The sequence below is a fragment of the Apis dorsata genome, unplaced genomic scaffold (genome assembly GCF_000469605.1).
Source record: "Apis dorsata unplaced genomic scaffold, Apis dorsata 1.3 scaffold_87, whole genome shotgun sequence".
Lineage (NCBI taxonomy): Eukaryota > Metazoa > Arthropoda > Insecta > Hymenoptera > Apidae > Apis > Apis dorsata.
The window spans coordinates 672895-688667 of NW_006263385.1; the positions used below are offsets into that span (position 1 = coordinate 672895).

Consider the following 15773-nt stretch of genomic DNA (forward strand, 5'->3'; position numbering starts at 1 on the left):
CCTAAGTCCACCTTTCACAGAATCCAGCTTCGTTCGATATATGGAATCGAACTCGAATCCGGTCGATCCCCGACGAAAGTTATGCAATAAACAGCCGCGACGAATGTAATACGCGTAAAGGGTGCGGCCTATGATGGGGGTTCGATCGTGAAGAGGGATGGTTTTTCGCGCGAGAAATAAATCTTCTATGTGACAGAAAAATAGGATGAGAAAAATGAAAATAGAAGGAGAGCAATTTTCAATGTGAAAAAATGATTTATAATATCGAAAAGATGTAAGGAATTGAGAATGGAGTGATTGAAAATGTTATTCCGCTAATAGTTATAAAAATGAGTGATGTAAAGTTTGCTTGTCTTGAAAAATTTGATTTTTCTTGAAAAATTTTAGCAATTTTCTTTCTTTTTTCTTTCAATCTTATCGGAAGACTTGTTTTTTTCTTTAATTATTCACTCTTTTTCAATAGAAAATAATTTTAGGAAATCCATGAATTGAGATTTATTAATTTTTTTTTTTCAGTTAAATAATAATTAATTGAAAAATAATTGTAGTATATTGAACATGAAAGAATGTTTCGTACCTTTTTCAATTTCTGAAATTTATTTTTTTATTTATTTTTTCAATCATCCTTCTCTTATGTTACATTGTATTAAGTTCATATGTATAGCAGCTGAATTTTATTCATTCACGCATCAATAACCGGAAACAATGAACCGTGTCGCACGAATTACCATAACGAATCTCTTCCTGTTTCGGAGGGCAGAATACTTAGAAACGAGGGATGGAATACTTTGAAAAGGGAAGAATACTTCGAGCTCGTTCTAGAATTCAAAGAAAAAAGACCGGGTCCTTGCCTCTCTCGGTTCACTGATTGCAGACTGGCCACGATAAATTTTCTCGTTTGACAGGGTTGTTTTCAAAACGAATATTCTTCAAAGTTCTTTGTCACATCCAATGTCTTTTATGATGCCTATAAGTATATTAAAATATTTTGTATATTTTTATCAAAATAATTATGGAATATTTCTTAAAAATTAATTAAGAATTATTTGGAATGGAAATGTGTTATTCTTTCAAAAAGCATATGCATGAAACTTTTTAAAGAATTATGCAAGATATGGCTATTCCATATTTTTCTTTGTTAAATTTAAATTTATTGCCATTTTTATAAGTAAACTGATAATATTTGATATATTTTAATATAGAGCAATTATTAAAAAATATTTCTTGGTTATAAGGTAATAAATAATTTGCAATTTTCATTAGAAATTATTTCAATTAATTTCCAGAAATAATATTCAAGATTCTACGAAAGATTCTCTTTAATATATCTTATTAATCGAATCTCGTTCCAAGTTTTCCTCAGTCTTCCTCTATCCTCCTTGGCAGAACTTCAACCGACTTCTCGTTCAATTTGAAATCTCGAACAACACAGAAAAGCAATAGTGCTATTCCACCAATAACCAACCGAAATTCTTTAAACCTTCAAATTTTCCATGAATTCGCAAGTTCAATCCAAATTAAACCACCGTTAATAAATCAAATGTTAAAAATTATTTTTGACTACACGAAGATGTAAATCACGTTCAAGTCAAAATCTCTGAGGAAAAAGTAAAAATCTTGACGAATCAATAGCGACGTCGAAAACGTTAAATATAAATTCGTTGTCGGGCATTAGTTACCTTCGAAAACGACGGATAATAGTCTCTCTATTCGTGAAACGCTCGTTTCGACATTCATCTGGCACTCGTTCCAACTTCTGGACGCGTTTCAATTTGCGAGAACACTTTTTGGTCTGTTTGTGCACGTGATTAAAATAAAACGGCGGCTCGAAGAGGAAAATTCTTGATCGATCTCGTTTCTCGGAACATTTTCAAAAAAATTGAAAGAATTTAACACTTTTGTTGATTAAGGTGAGTGGATAAAAGAAGTACATATTTGGTTATAAAAATTTTCATACCTTAACCTCGAAACTTTTATCATTTTTGTGATTTGAATCTCTTGAAATCTGGACAAAGAATAATTTGTGTAAATAACTCATCTTTAATTATATTATGGAACAATTTTTTTTCAGAATATATCACGAAAAATTATAACATCATTCACTATTTTTCGTTTTAATTAGAAAAATGCTGCAAGAAAGGAAAAAATTAATTTAAATATATAAAAAAATGTTATAAAAATTTTTTTTAATGTTTTTATCACTGTTTTAAATATCATATTCAAAAAAATTTTAATTTTTGATTTTATTTTTTCAATGAGATTTTCGATTAAAAAAAAAGCTATGTATAATATTACGTGATCTATGTATAAACTTTAAACATCCTAATTCTCTTTGAATTAAACGAATTTTCTTGGAAAATAATATATGGTAACTTTTGTGATTAAAAATAAAAAAAAATCGAGAATAAAAACGAAATAATCATGAAAATAAATTAATTCATTGTCTTCGTATACCTCGTTATAATTTTCACAATTTCTCCATTAAGTATGTAATTGTATATGTAATAATCATAGCGGAACGTTGTTTGGAAAGTTACTATGAGTTCTCGCATATTGAAATAGTAGGTAGCTTCCTGTACCAGTGTATTTTTATTGCTTTCTGCGTGATGCTGTTTTCAGAAGTACTCCGAGTTTCGTTGCTTGATGAAATATCGAAACGTTTTAATGTTCTATTTTCGAATGGAATGATTGCTAGAATTAAATGTCGGGATTAGTGCAGATGTCGTATCTTAAACGAAAAATGAATGAATTTTTGAAATGATTAATTGATAATTATTAAAGCGAGACAAAATGAATATGAAGTAACATGAATAGAATGAATAATTTTACGTGTAATGAGGAAATGATGTAGATAAAATATTAATACTTACTCTTCTCTTAAAATTATTTTTATAATAATTGCATTAAATTTATTAAGATCAAAATTGTTATGAAAACATTATTTCTAAAGAAGTTAAATTTCTTATAAATACATAAATATTCACAATCTAATAATTGATGTTGTTATAATAATTTTATAATAATTCTTCTGTTTATATATATATATATAATCTTTATATAAGGATGATAAAGATAATTGCATCATTTTTATAAATAAATTTCCATCTTTTTTCATTGCATCCATATGCTTTTCAAATTTCTATTTTTCATCATTAATTTTTTGTTTTAAAAAATATTCATCTCTGTATTTGAAAAATAAATGATTCGAATAAATATTTATAATATATATCTGCTTTAAAAAAAATACAATAATACAAATAACAAATTACTTCAAATTAATTTGATTATGTCAATACTGTGTGCAAAAGGTCGTACTGATTATTTCGAACACGTAGATGAAATAGTGAAAATGAAATTATGCTTTATTATTAAATTACATAATTTCGTGCACTTAAAACGTGTACGGATGTGTTTAACTCAGTTAAAAGAACTTCATTTGATTAATTTCAATTTGGCATTACGTGTAGAATAGTATCATATAATTTAATTCAAATAACTTTAATTTATGCATTTAGATTTACATTAATCATCAATCTTGTTATTAAAATTACTTAATCCTTGGATCTCTTTCAAATCTTTTCATATATATATTTCAAATTATACATTCAATTACATATTATCTCAATTCTTTAATAACATTTTTTCTTTCCTTTTTTCCCCATTTAATTATGATCATTGGAGACACCTATAGACTGGTACAACTTTATCCTATTCATTTCAATTAATGCAGACAATCTTTCATAAGAAAATGTATAAAAACTTCTTACAAAAAATTTGCCGAACACAAATTTTCATATCATTATATTAACTTAGATATTCATTATTCGATTTCAGATGAAAGCAGATTTTACATTCACATTCGATCTATGTCTTTTAAGGTACTTAAATACTTCTTTGTTTCGTTTTATCATTCATTTCCTAATGATACCTACCTGCATCACACATGATATACAAACATGCGTGACGTTATACAAATCAAACGAGAATATTCGTGTTTTTAATTATCTTCATATTTCTAAGTAGCGTAACTAATTGCTCTGGCTTATTTTAAGTCGATACGGACGTAATCTTACCTACTTGGAAGTATAATTTAACGATCTTTCATAAATCGTTTTGGTTTTTTTGTTTTTAATTCTGGAATGATGGAATTCCAGAAATTGTTTTTATATGTTTATATATAGTTGTTTGATATTATTGTTGAAATTATTTTTTTGCTATGTTTTTTTTCAAGTATCAAATATAAAATTTTCATACTTTATTTTTAAATTCACATTTCACTATTGGAATAAAAATTTTTCATGCGATTCTCAAAATTCCACATTTACCTATTAAATAAAACCTTCATATAAAAATTACAAAAGAGTTTTCTATATTTTATATATTTTGTATTTCTTCTTCGATTTACATTAGTCTCTTCTTCAAATATATTGAATAAATCAATTATCATTAAATTATCAATTACTCAATTATTAAAGTATCAATTACTCAAATTACTCAATTGAATACAAATAATAAAACGAAGAAAAAAAAACAGGACCTTCAGAGACAACAAATGAAAAAATCAATTTATAAGCATCTCATCATCGTCAGCGAAGCTGCATTGAAGGACAATCGGGAATAATACTTTCGAGGACGCAGCGAGTCCCTCGAGAGATACACCCGCCGAGATTCGCGTGTACTTGACATTAAACAAGAGAGACGAAGGTGGACGGTCGTCGAATGATTTTTTTCCAAGTTCGATGGCCATTTCAAGTGAGAGAGATCCATTCCAATGTCCTTTTCGAGTCTCAGTACCAAACGATTCATCGAATCGCTCGGATTCTTGATTTTTTGAAATCTTGCTGTACTTTTCGAATGTTTTTGTCGGTCAAATTTTCTTTTATAAGTCATCTAGAATTAATCAAAACATATATTTGTAAAATATTCCGCTTCTTTGATAGATGATTATATTGGATTAGATTAGGTTATGTTAGGTTAAAATTTTTCTTTAGACATAAACAGTGACCTGTTTAAGGGATAAAGTTTAGTGAAGTGCAAAGTAAAACATTCTTGTTATTTTTGAAATTAATATATGTGATATTTTTAAAATATAATTGATTAATGAAGTTTAACAAAAAAAATTAAACTTAAGACACTTATAATTAATAAAATAAGCATATATAAAAAAATGACAATAAAAATTAGATCAATTTGAAAAGAAAGAATTAAATCACTATTCATCGATCTTCGAAAATTTAAGGAAATCCAGAAAAATCCAGAAAATCTATTATGATTCTTAATTACGTGTTTCAACATTCCTCAAGGATGCTGTCGGTGAGAAGTAACAAAATCCATTATATTATCAAAATTCAAAATATTTTTCTTACATTTTCTCATTTATCATTCAATAAATGTACAATTAACGAAAACGATGAAATTTGCTTTATAAACTTACCGGCAAGTGAATCGAATTGATAATGAATTACAGATTACATAAAACATATTTATATGCGCATAAATCATATGTGCTTGTATAATATAATACAATGACGTTACCTTAATTTAATAAAATGCATGGATCCAAGATTTATGCACAAAAAATGTTTTAATGATATAAAGTAAATATTGCACAAAACTGAGAATAAGAATTCATCAAGAGAAGCCATCTTTGTCTCAATCGAACTGCGTAGGCGAGATGGCGCTATTGCATATTCAAAGAACGAGAAAAATGAAGAAACAGACGCAGGTTTTGTACATTGCTTGTTGTGAAATTCCGAAGTCAAGTGTGCATCTGGAAAAATTCATGAAAGAAAATCTTAAATCGAGATAACTATGTCCTTCCTCGCCGGAAACTATAAAAAAAATTGTTCTAAAAATGCATCATTTGAAGTTAAAAATATAATGACATCGTTGAATTTTTAATTGATAGAAAATCTTAGGTTATAATAAATGAAATTTTCGTTCGAATATTCTTCAAAAAGATTCTTTATTTAAATTTTATAAAAAAAAATATATGCTTTTTATATATGATTCATATAAAACTGTTGATTTATTATTTTTTTTATTTGTTAAAGTAGTAACATGGTTAAAAGGCGAATCGCTTAAAAGGATATATTTATTGATATTTTTAACACTAAAAATTGTTTTCGAATTCTAAAGGAAAATATAAACTTATTGAAATAAGTTTTTTTTCTTCTATATTTTAACAAATTCTGAAACTATTTTTTTGCATCAAAATTTGCATTGCAAATAAACATTGTCCTCAATCTTATTAAAGTCGATGCAAAGTGAAAACGTTTTAAAATATATACATATAAGGTTTGGAGAAGAATCATTATAAATCATGAAATTTTATTTTCAAAATTCCAGTCGAGACGCGTGATAACAGAGAAATATGATTGTTCCATAAAATGGTAAGAAACAACGGCGACTATGATCTTATATGCTTATATTCGCTTATATACATGTCATTTTGAATATTTTTTTCGGCTTGCATCTCGATTCCTGGCCACGACCTCGGTTATCGTATATCGAGGTGACGCATGTGGATATGGCATAGAAATCTTGTTATGCCATCGATTGGACGATGATTCGATAAACGATAAGATCTTGCGCAGGGAAATCTGAATTTTAAATCAAAGTAGCAGATATGTCATTATTGATTAATGAAGAATAATTAATGTTCGACACTTATATCATGGTGTAAAAAGAAAAAAAATTTTTTTTTTCTTTCTCTGTTTGTTTTCTTGCTATTTATGAATTATATTTTCAAATCATTAAATCTATTTTTATTCTTTCAAATGTTTTTGCACAATATGTTTGTTTCTTTTTCGTTAATCTAAAAAAATCAAATCTATGGATTAGATGATACAATGTCATAATAAGTCTTTTAAACTTTATCAATGTATATGATGTTTTCTGATTTTTCCGTAGGTCAATCGTTCATAACTGTTCTTCGATTCTCATACGCTTGTTTCTAGACTAACTGGTTTTTGCGGTGTACGTATAAACATAAGACCTCGACCCATTCGCGTGCCATTTTACCAATTATCTGTTGTTAACGAAGACGCCAAATAAAAAATTTATTGTAATTAATTCCAAGGGTATCAAAATCGATAAATTCAAGTTACAAAAAATATCGACAATAAAATCATGATCGCATAAATAAATCACGCATCACATTAATGACATTATTAAGAATTATCTTTATAAAAAATATTCATAAAAAAAAAGTCAGAAGTGATTTATAAATCAAATTGAATACACAATTACTTCATGCAGAAATATAACATAAAGTTGTTTATAAGAAAATATAATCGTCTTCTAAATGAACTGTCATTCTTTCAGATATAAGTCTTCAATCTTCTCGAGATTAAGCATCAATTTTTTCATTAATGCAGAGATAATTTGCAGTGTCATGAGGTTACTTGTTTGATAATATTATCTATGCGTAATGCTCGAATACATCGAGATGTTGATATTCTAGAATAACATTATTGAATGCATTTTGTTATCTTCCAATTTATATGTTGTTGTGTATAAAAAATCAATTTATAAACAAGTAATTTTTTAAATTCTTTCGTTTCTTTTAAATATATTTATTATTTCAAAAAAAAAAAGAATGGATTAGATTATTTTCATAAGATGCATTAAAAAAATTAATGATGAATAAATTTAATAAAAAGTAAGAAATAAATTTACGATATTTATATTTCAATTTGTTATATCTATAATATTTAAACAGAATAATTTTCTGCGTGTTTGATTATATTCAAGAATTGCTTTTACAGAAAATAAAAAAAAATGTAGATAAATATATGAAATTACTTTATCCAGTAAAGTTAACGACTGATATAAATTTCTACAATTCTGTATTCCACTTTATCGTATCTACTATTTCAAAGAAAAAGATTCTTTACGAGTTACATTTTTTATTATTACGAGTTACATTTGTGCAAAAAAAAATAAATAAATAAATCTACATAATCATTGAATAAATTTATGTATAATTTTATGTTCCAGTTTATGATTTCAAGAAAAATAAGAATAATACATAAAATATGTTTCAAAAAATAAATAAATTCATAGAATCACAATCATTCAATAATCACTTCTATTTAATGCAACTTTCTATTCCATTTTATCGTATGATTCATTTAAATGAAAAAATATAGAAGGAATAACTTTCTCTGTGTTAGATTGCAATGACGAGTAATTCATGTCAAAAGGAAGAAATCAATGATATAAAATAAGAACTGAATTCAGAAAGTATCATTTCCAAGGCCTCTCTTGCCAATTGTATCCTGTAACAACAAACTTCATAATTCTGTGGTTAAATCAATCAATGCAATACATGCGCCTTACTGCGTTTTCCCATGTCTCAGTTCATTCGAATATGTTTTTCTCGAGACTTGTTTCTTGATAAATGACGAGAAATGTGTTAATTGCCACGGCCTCGCTTCAATTGATGCGTATCACGTAAAAAACAGGGTTAACTACGACTTGTTTGGTACCGGAAAGTACTCCGTTACGTCTTTTTTAGTGAAAGGCGCGGGTAGTAAGATATATAAGATATCGTACCGTATTCTTGTCAATGTAATCAATACTGACTGAATCATCGATGAAATTATTCCTTGATCCAATATCAAAGATATTAATTCTTGAATGATTGTATAATTATTTGAATTCTTCTGAGAATTGTAAGAATAAAAATCTTCGCTCAAAAATTTATATTTTTGAATATTTGAATATTTCTTTACTTGAATCTTTTATTATTTGTTTCCAAATTGAAAATTTTCATTTCTTGACTCGTTGAAATTTTGAATTCTTAATTTTTGGAATTTTTTATTTCTTGAATTCTGGTATTCTTCAATTATTAAATCTTTGAATATTTCTACAATATTTGAATCTCTTAAATATAAGACTTCTTTTCTATATTTAAATAAAAATTTTGAATATTAATATTTTTTATTTTATACCAATTTGTTATAAAATTAAAGAACAACATATTTTTATATTATTTCTTAAGGGGGAATTCTATGAACACTTTCGAAAGAAAAGTCTCCCAAAAATGTCTTCTTCGAGAACAGCTTGCGTACGAAATATTCTGCCTTGTCAACGAATAAGTTATGTAAATTTCGTAATATTAATGGATGAGATGCAAAGCTTTAACAAAGCAACAGGGCGTCAATGTTGGCGTAATCCTGTAAGAGACGATCGCGTGAAATTGTTATCATTCAAGGCAGGTGCGCAAATATGATTCATGTTCGTATTTGGATCGTTGAATAGAATAACATAACACCATATATAATATACTATAATCTAGTTTTTTTTTTATTAACAATTTATAAATTTTTCATGTTCAAAGATTTGTCAATCTTCTATATCTAATAAGTCTTATTTACATCTTCTTTTTTAGATTTGAAAAAGTGAAATTTTTTTTCTTATTAATTTATAAATATTTAAATTTTCTTCATCAAACTCGGATGTGCATTAATTCTTTTCAACTATGTAAAAATAGAATATTCTTCTTTTTAATTCTCTGAAAAAATTGAAAAAATCGTTGTAAATTCTTTTAAACAATGTCTTAGGATTTTTCTTGTAAACAATTTGTTATAATTTTACTTATTTGTCTGAAAATATTTTATTTGTAAAATTCCTTTATAATTCCATAAATGAGTACATTTTTATAAAATTAAAATAAAATATTATTCTCTTTTATATATGAATAAAAGAATCATTATTTTTTTCAAACATTGATTTGATGTATTTCATGAAGAATATTTGCGAAGATGATACTTGCATAATTATTTGCTGAGTTTATTGGAAAGAAAGGTCAAGGCAGAATAAGATGAACGCAGTTAATAAATATAGCGTTGATATGTAAGAAGTATGGAAGAAGGAATTCTTCCTCTTTATAAATATTCATAGTTATATACACATACTTATCTTTAATATCTTCGTCACAGAACACTCAACTGAGAACATTACAAAACAACAATTACAACATATCACACTTGTGAATGCGTAGTGATGTGTCTTAGTTGTATTAGATTTAGAATTTAGGCTTAGAAATCAATGAAACCTATTCCTATAGTTGTGACCAAGTAATTTCTTTTCCATATGTATATTTTTTTCGATATGTTGTAAAATCCCCATCGCTGAGTACATCGTTAATCATAATTAATCACAAATTGCATTGCAACAATAAGATCTTCGTTTCTCTGACTTCATGGATTTCATAATTGCAACTAAATACCTGCAAACGAATGCTAATATGTATAATACATAGTTATTTGTTGATTTAACAATAATATCATTTAAAATGTTAAAAGTTTCGATTAGACTTTTTCTTTGAAAAATTTTTTCAAGTGATATTGAAATCTTAAAATAATTTTTTTTTTTTTATAGAAATATCAGAGTCTTTTAATTGAAATAACTTGATTAAAAATTACTTGTATATATATTGTGTACATATAAAAATTCGATAATAATGTTGAGAGATCCTATTTTAAAGAATTAATATTATTAAAAATTCTTCTGGAAAAATTTTCCATTAAATAAAATATACTAAAACGATGAATTTAGCGATCGACTTTAATCTCTCGTAGATCCTATTTTCCAAGACACTTCTTGAATCAAATCAAATCTCCAATTTATTAAAATTTGAATTCTATATTCGTAGGTATTGTCTATGAGCGAGGAGCTCAGACGAGCTTTGTACACAAACAGTGCAGTCTCCATAGACAATGATGTCATCGTTCCTGATCTGGTAGGAGTCACTGAGATTTTAAGTGACGAGCACAGGGAACAATTGTGCCGACATTTACCTGCCAGAGCGGAAGGTTACCTTTGGACGCTTGTCTTTAGCACAAGTCAGCATGGATTTAGTCTAAACAGTATGTACAGGAAGATGGCTAAAATAGAAAGTCCCATCCTCTTGGTAATCGAGGATACCGAAGGCAATGTAAGTTCTAAAATTATTTGGAATTCTTTATTTTAATTTTTGGATTAATCCAAGAAATCCTTTTCATATTTTACCTATAAAAATAATGATGACAGTAATTGATTCATTAACTGATTGAAATTTTACTTTGCTAAACTGAAATCTTGAGATATAACTATCGTTGTCTTGAAACATCTCCAGAATTTCGTATTAAATATTTATATCTCATATTCCATTAAATTAGTTAATATAATATCCATCTTTATTGAAATATAATATAATTGTAAATATACTTAACCATGACATTTACTGTAGAAAAAGAAGAATCTATATAAAAGAGATACAGGTTTGATTAATAATTTCTTATAAAACCAATATAAATGTAATTATTGGCTGAAAAATCAACAAATCAGATTACATAATAATATAATATTGAATAAATTAGATAATAAAGAATTCTCTGAATCTTATACCTTATGTCATCTCCAGTATCATCTTTTCATTTCTATATAATCTTGCAATGCTCAAGGCAAATGATTCATTACATTATTAGCTATAACTGGAATAATGAATCATCTATTCATTGTTATATCATTACAGGTATTTGGTGCATTGACTTCGTGCTCTTTGCATGTGAGCGATCATTTTTACGGAACCGGTGAGTCCCTTCTTTTCAAGTTCACGCCTAGGTTCCAGGCATTCCATTGGACTGGAGATAATCTCTATTTCATCAAGGGTAACAATGAGAGTCTCGCCATCGGTGCTGGAGAGTAAGTAGAATTTTAGAAAGATCTTATATCTTTTATAAAATGTGTCTATTATAAAAATGTCTGGAATTTATGAAGAAAATATATGTGTTAATTTAATTATTCAATAATGTTTTAACAAAATTTTAGAATAAAAATTAGAATTATATTTACAATTGGCAATTGTTTTCTAGTGGCAAATTTGGATTGTGGCTGGATGGAGATCTTTATCAAGGCAGGACACAATCGTGTAGCACATACGGAAATGAACCATTGGCGCCCCGAGAAGATTTCGTAGTGAAAACGCTAGAATGTTGGGCATTCATATAGGACACAGCCTTGTATTCTTTGTCTGCGATTTCGCCCTCACCACAGCCTAATATGACTTGAATCCCGAATCTCGCGTGGAGGTTGATCGTTGTCGAAAAAGTATCAAAACATATGGAGGATAATTATTAATATTTCTGAGAGACATTTTTACCAGAGGAGATTAAAAAATCGATTAACGGGATTACCAGTTAGCTCGATTACCGTCGATAGATTTTTAAACAGAAATCCTAGACGTATTTTGTTAAAAGTTAATAGAAAACATTGAGTGAGAGAGAGAGAGAAAAAAGATAATGGAATTGTGATTTTTATAGAAAGGTAATACAAAAATTGATAAAAGAGAAAAGATAGAAGGATAGTAATGATGATAATGATGGAGAAAAACTGAAAGAAGGTCCTAACAAGTTAGGTCAGAAACTTTAAACTAAGGACTGCAAATGACTATAACTGATCAATTCGTTTAATCGTTTGTTTTTCGTTTTGTTTTAAGTTGCGTATTTATTTTTTTTTATATATATATAAAATATTCACGCATATATATGTTTCGTTGAAAGAATCGTCGTTATTTTAATTAATAATTTTGATTTCACATAATCGCGTGCCGTTTGAGTAAAAGATCGAAGGATCGACCACGATGGCATAAATTTCTTACGTATAATAATAATGAGATAAAAATAATAATGATGATAATGATTATTATTATGATCGTGGTATTGCCTTCGAACTAGTCGCGAGTATAATAATAATATTAATGATAATAGTAATAATGAATCATTTTTAGAGATTATGCAATCGTTCATTTGTTCCGATGATTGATGATAATGAGTAAAAGAGAGAATGAAATGAAAGAGTGAATGGTAATCGAGATTGAAAGGGAAAATAAATATATCTCTACGATGGAGAGAATCAATAATGAGAGAAAGACGAAAGAAAATCATGAATCGAATGATGATGTTGATGATATAATACTATGATACAAACACAACACTATAAGAATGCTAACCTAACCGTATTTGTTGATGTGTAGTTATTGTAGATAGATAAATGTAAATATATATATTACGAAATCATTTAAGGTAAAAAAAAAAAAAAATTAATTTTAATGAAGGAAGAAAATACAGTATATAATACCACGCTAATCAAGAGAAACACACGTTGCAGAAGACACTCTGTGTAGTTTGTCTCACGTATATCCCGAAAGACACACACTGACTATCTATATATGTACACGAAACACGTACTGTGTACACACGATTCGAAAATATTTGAACAACATACATCAATCGAATCGATACAATGATACTCTGAATGTAAAACGATTCTAGAATCTGAGAGCAAAAGTAGCTTTAGAAGAAGATAAACAGTTCGTACTGATCTTATACGCGTTTAACAATATTACAGTGATAAAGATCGTAAAAGAGATTAAAAGCATGGTACCGATTATATTATTGACACGAAGAAAAGCGAACAGATAGAAACATGCGAATAGAAGAGCAGCGCGTTCGCTTCTTGTGTCTCAAGTGACCACAACGAACACACGCCTGTGCCTCGCTTCGCTCTCTTTCTCTCCCTCTGCTATAGAGCACACATATTTACACATAGTACTTCAGTTTTAATCTACGAAGTAAAGTATCAGAGCCGAAGGAAAGAAAGTATGTTATTGTGATGATGCTCTTATGTTTTTTTTTTTCATAAGAGTTTCGCGCAAAACTCAGACAATAAAAAAGAGTCTCATCATGGTATTTTTTTTTGTTATCCTAATAACTTTCTCGTTCAAGAAATGAATCAGAATACATACCATTTCATAGCATTTGCAGATAGGCATATTAAGAAGATGGTATGTAATTATGTTTCATTGAAAGAAGAGGAAGAATTTTGCAAAATATTGTACCATAAGTTTTCTATACCGCGTCTAGCGTTTCGCTCGGCTCTGAATATCAATAAATCGATATCAATCATACACAACCACACACGACCAGAAAAAATTATCTGAGCTTATAGTCTCTTACTATGTGAATTAATTAGAATCAATAGACTGTCGCGAGAGAATCTACCGTTTCTATCGCTTTTTAAATATGAATTTCTGTTTATCATTGAAAAAATAGAAAAAGAATGAAGAAAAATGAAAAAGAATGATAGATATTAAGTATTATTTAACTATAAAAGGAAACACACTTTTTAAGAAAATTAGACAAATTAGACAGATGTAGATTTTAATCGATTATGTAAATTGATTTGTTTCTAAATCAGATCAAAAAATTAGGTTTGAAAGCAAATTTATTTTGTACTATGAAAAGAATTTTCTAATACTTTCACAACAAGACATCGAGAAAAAATAAAAAATTGAAGCATTTTATACTGTAGTGAGACACACGATTACTTCCATTTTATTAAAAACAATTTCCTCTCGTAATATTTCTACGATTTTCGACTTTCCATAGAATGCTGCTTTTTTAAAACTTAATTATAAAGTTTCTATGATGAAATTAATCGAATAAAATAATAACCATTCATTGACTTTCATTCGAGAAAAAACTTAAGAAAAGCAACATAATGCGATATAATAGAAACTATTGTTTCTACTATATTCAATAACACATGAAATGAAGTTCGAATAAATGCATAAATAGAAATAGGAGAGAAACGAAAATCGTAAATCTAAACGAGTACACTGTCCGTGCACTGGTTATAAAACGCACTTTAAAAAAAAACTAACAAATAAAATCGTCGTTTAAAACGGAGTAAATTTCATTGAATAAGCTTTTAATCAAAGAAAATAAGAAAAATTATTTAAAAAAAAAAAACGGGGAAAATGCAGCTATGAAGAGCACAAAAATATATGTATTCAAATTATGTAGCTATCCTACAAGCTTCATTAGAAATAGTTTTCAAGTACATTGTACACCATCATTGTCTAGACATATAAAAGTTTTAATGTCTATAAGAACAAAAATACGTACTGTATAAACGTACTTGTGATACTAACGAATTAAAAAAGAAGAACAAAGAAAAAACAATAAAATAAAGTTCGCTTCAAGTATATTATTTAGGGCAGTTGTTTCTTTCGTGGCAGAGAAAAAGTTATAAAAATTAAAAATAAAAGATGTGTGATTTTCAATGGAATTCTAATAATAATGTGTAATATATGTAAATCAGTCAGGACAATACAAACTATGTAGAATGTGAGAACATTCTAGCAACGATAAAGAGAGGAAAGAAAAAAATGGAAAGAGATGCGAAGTAAATTTGTATATGGCAAATTTTTCTCTTTCTTTTCTGTTCTGAAATGACTCACGATCCTCGCCTTTAAATACCGAAGATCATGGTATAAGTGTAATATTGTAATATGAAATAAAAAAAGATGATGTGTGTCTATGTAAAAATAATTTTTTTTGTTTTCTCTTTTGTTCACTTTGTTCCTTATGTTTAATTCTTTATTGATGACTTTTTATTATGATTTTTATCATCATATGAAGAATCATATGAAGAATGATTATTTATATTTTTTGATTCAATAATTTATTTTTCTTATTATAATTTTATATTTTAGCAAAATTGTTAAAAACAATATATAAAATATAATCTGAATTTTTAATTGTTTTATTTAAAAAGTATTTTTTCAAATTATTTTTCAAAATAATAATATTTATTTAATTGTTTAAAAAATACTCAAAATTATTACTAAAAATTATTAGAAGGTTATTAAAAATAAAAAGTGAACTGCCCGGAAGAATTCTTGTTCTTATGACGAAACGAATTTTATCAAATATTCTTTG

At 27.2% G+C, this 15773-nt stretch overlaps 1 protein-coding gene across 27 annotated transcripts in view; it reads left to right on the top strand.

Moving 5' to 3' along the window:
- The window catches only part of LOC102672923 (TLD domain-containing protein 2), a 194062-nt gene extending 178841 nt beyond the window's left edge, over nt 1-15221 (top strand). For 26 of the 27 annotated variants that reach the window (XM_031508465.1, XM_006611362.2, XM_006611364.2 and 23 more), the window contains 3 exons: nt 10664-10945; nt 11525-11694; nt 11865-15221. In XM_031508465.1, coding sequence (XP_031364325.1) covers nt 10664-10945; nt 11525-11694; nt 11865-12000 — 588 coding nt within the window. In that variant the 3' untranslated portion in view covers nt 12001-15221. Of the gene's footprint in view, nt 1-1628; nt 1911-10663; nt 10946-11524; nt 11695-11864 lie in introns of those variants that run through there. The other variant, XM_031508470.1, reaches the window with a different exon arrangement.
- Nucleotides 15222-15773: the final 552 nt, after the last annotated feature.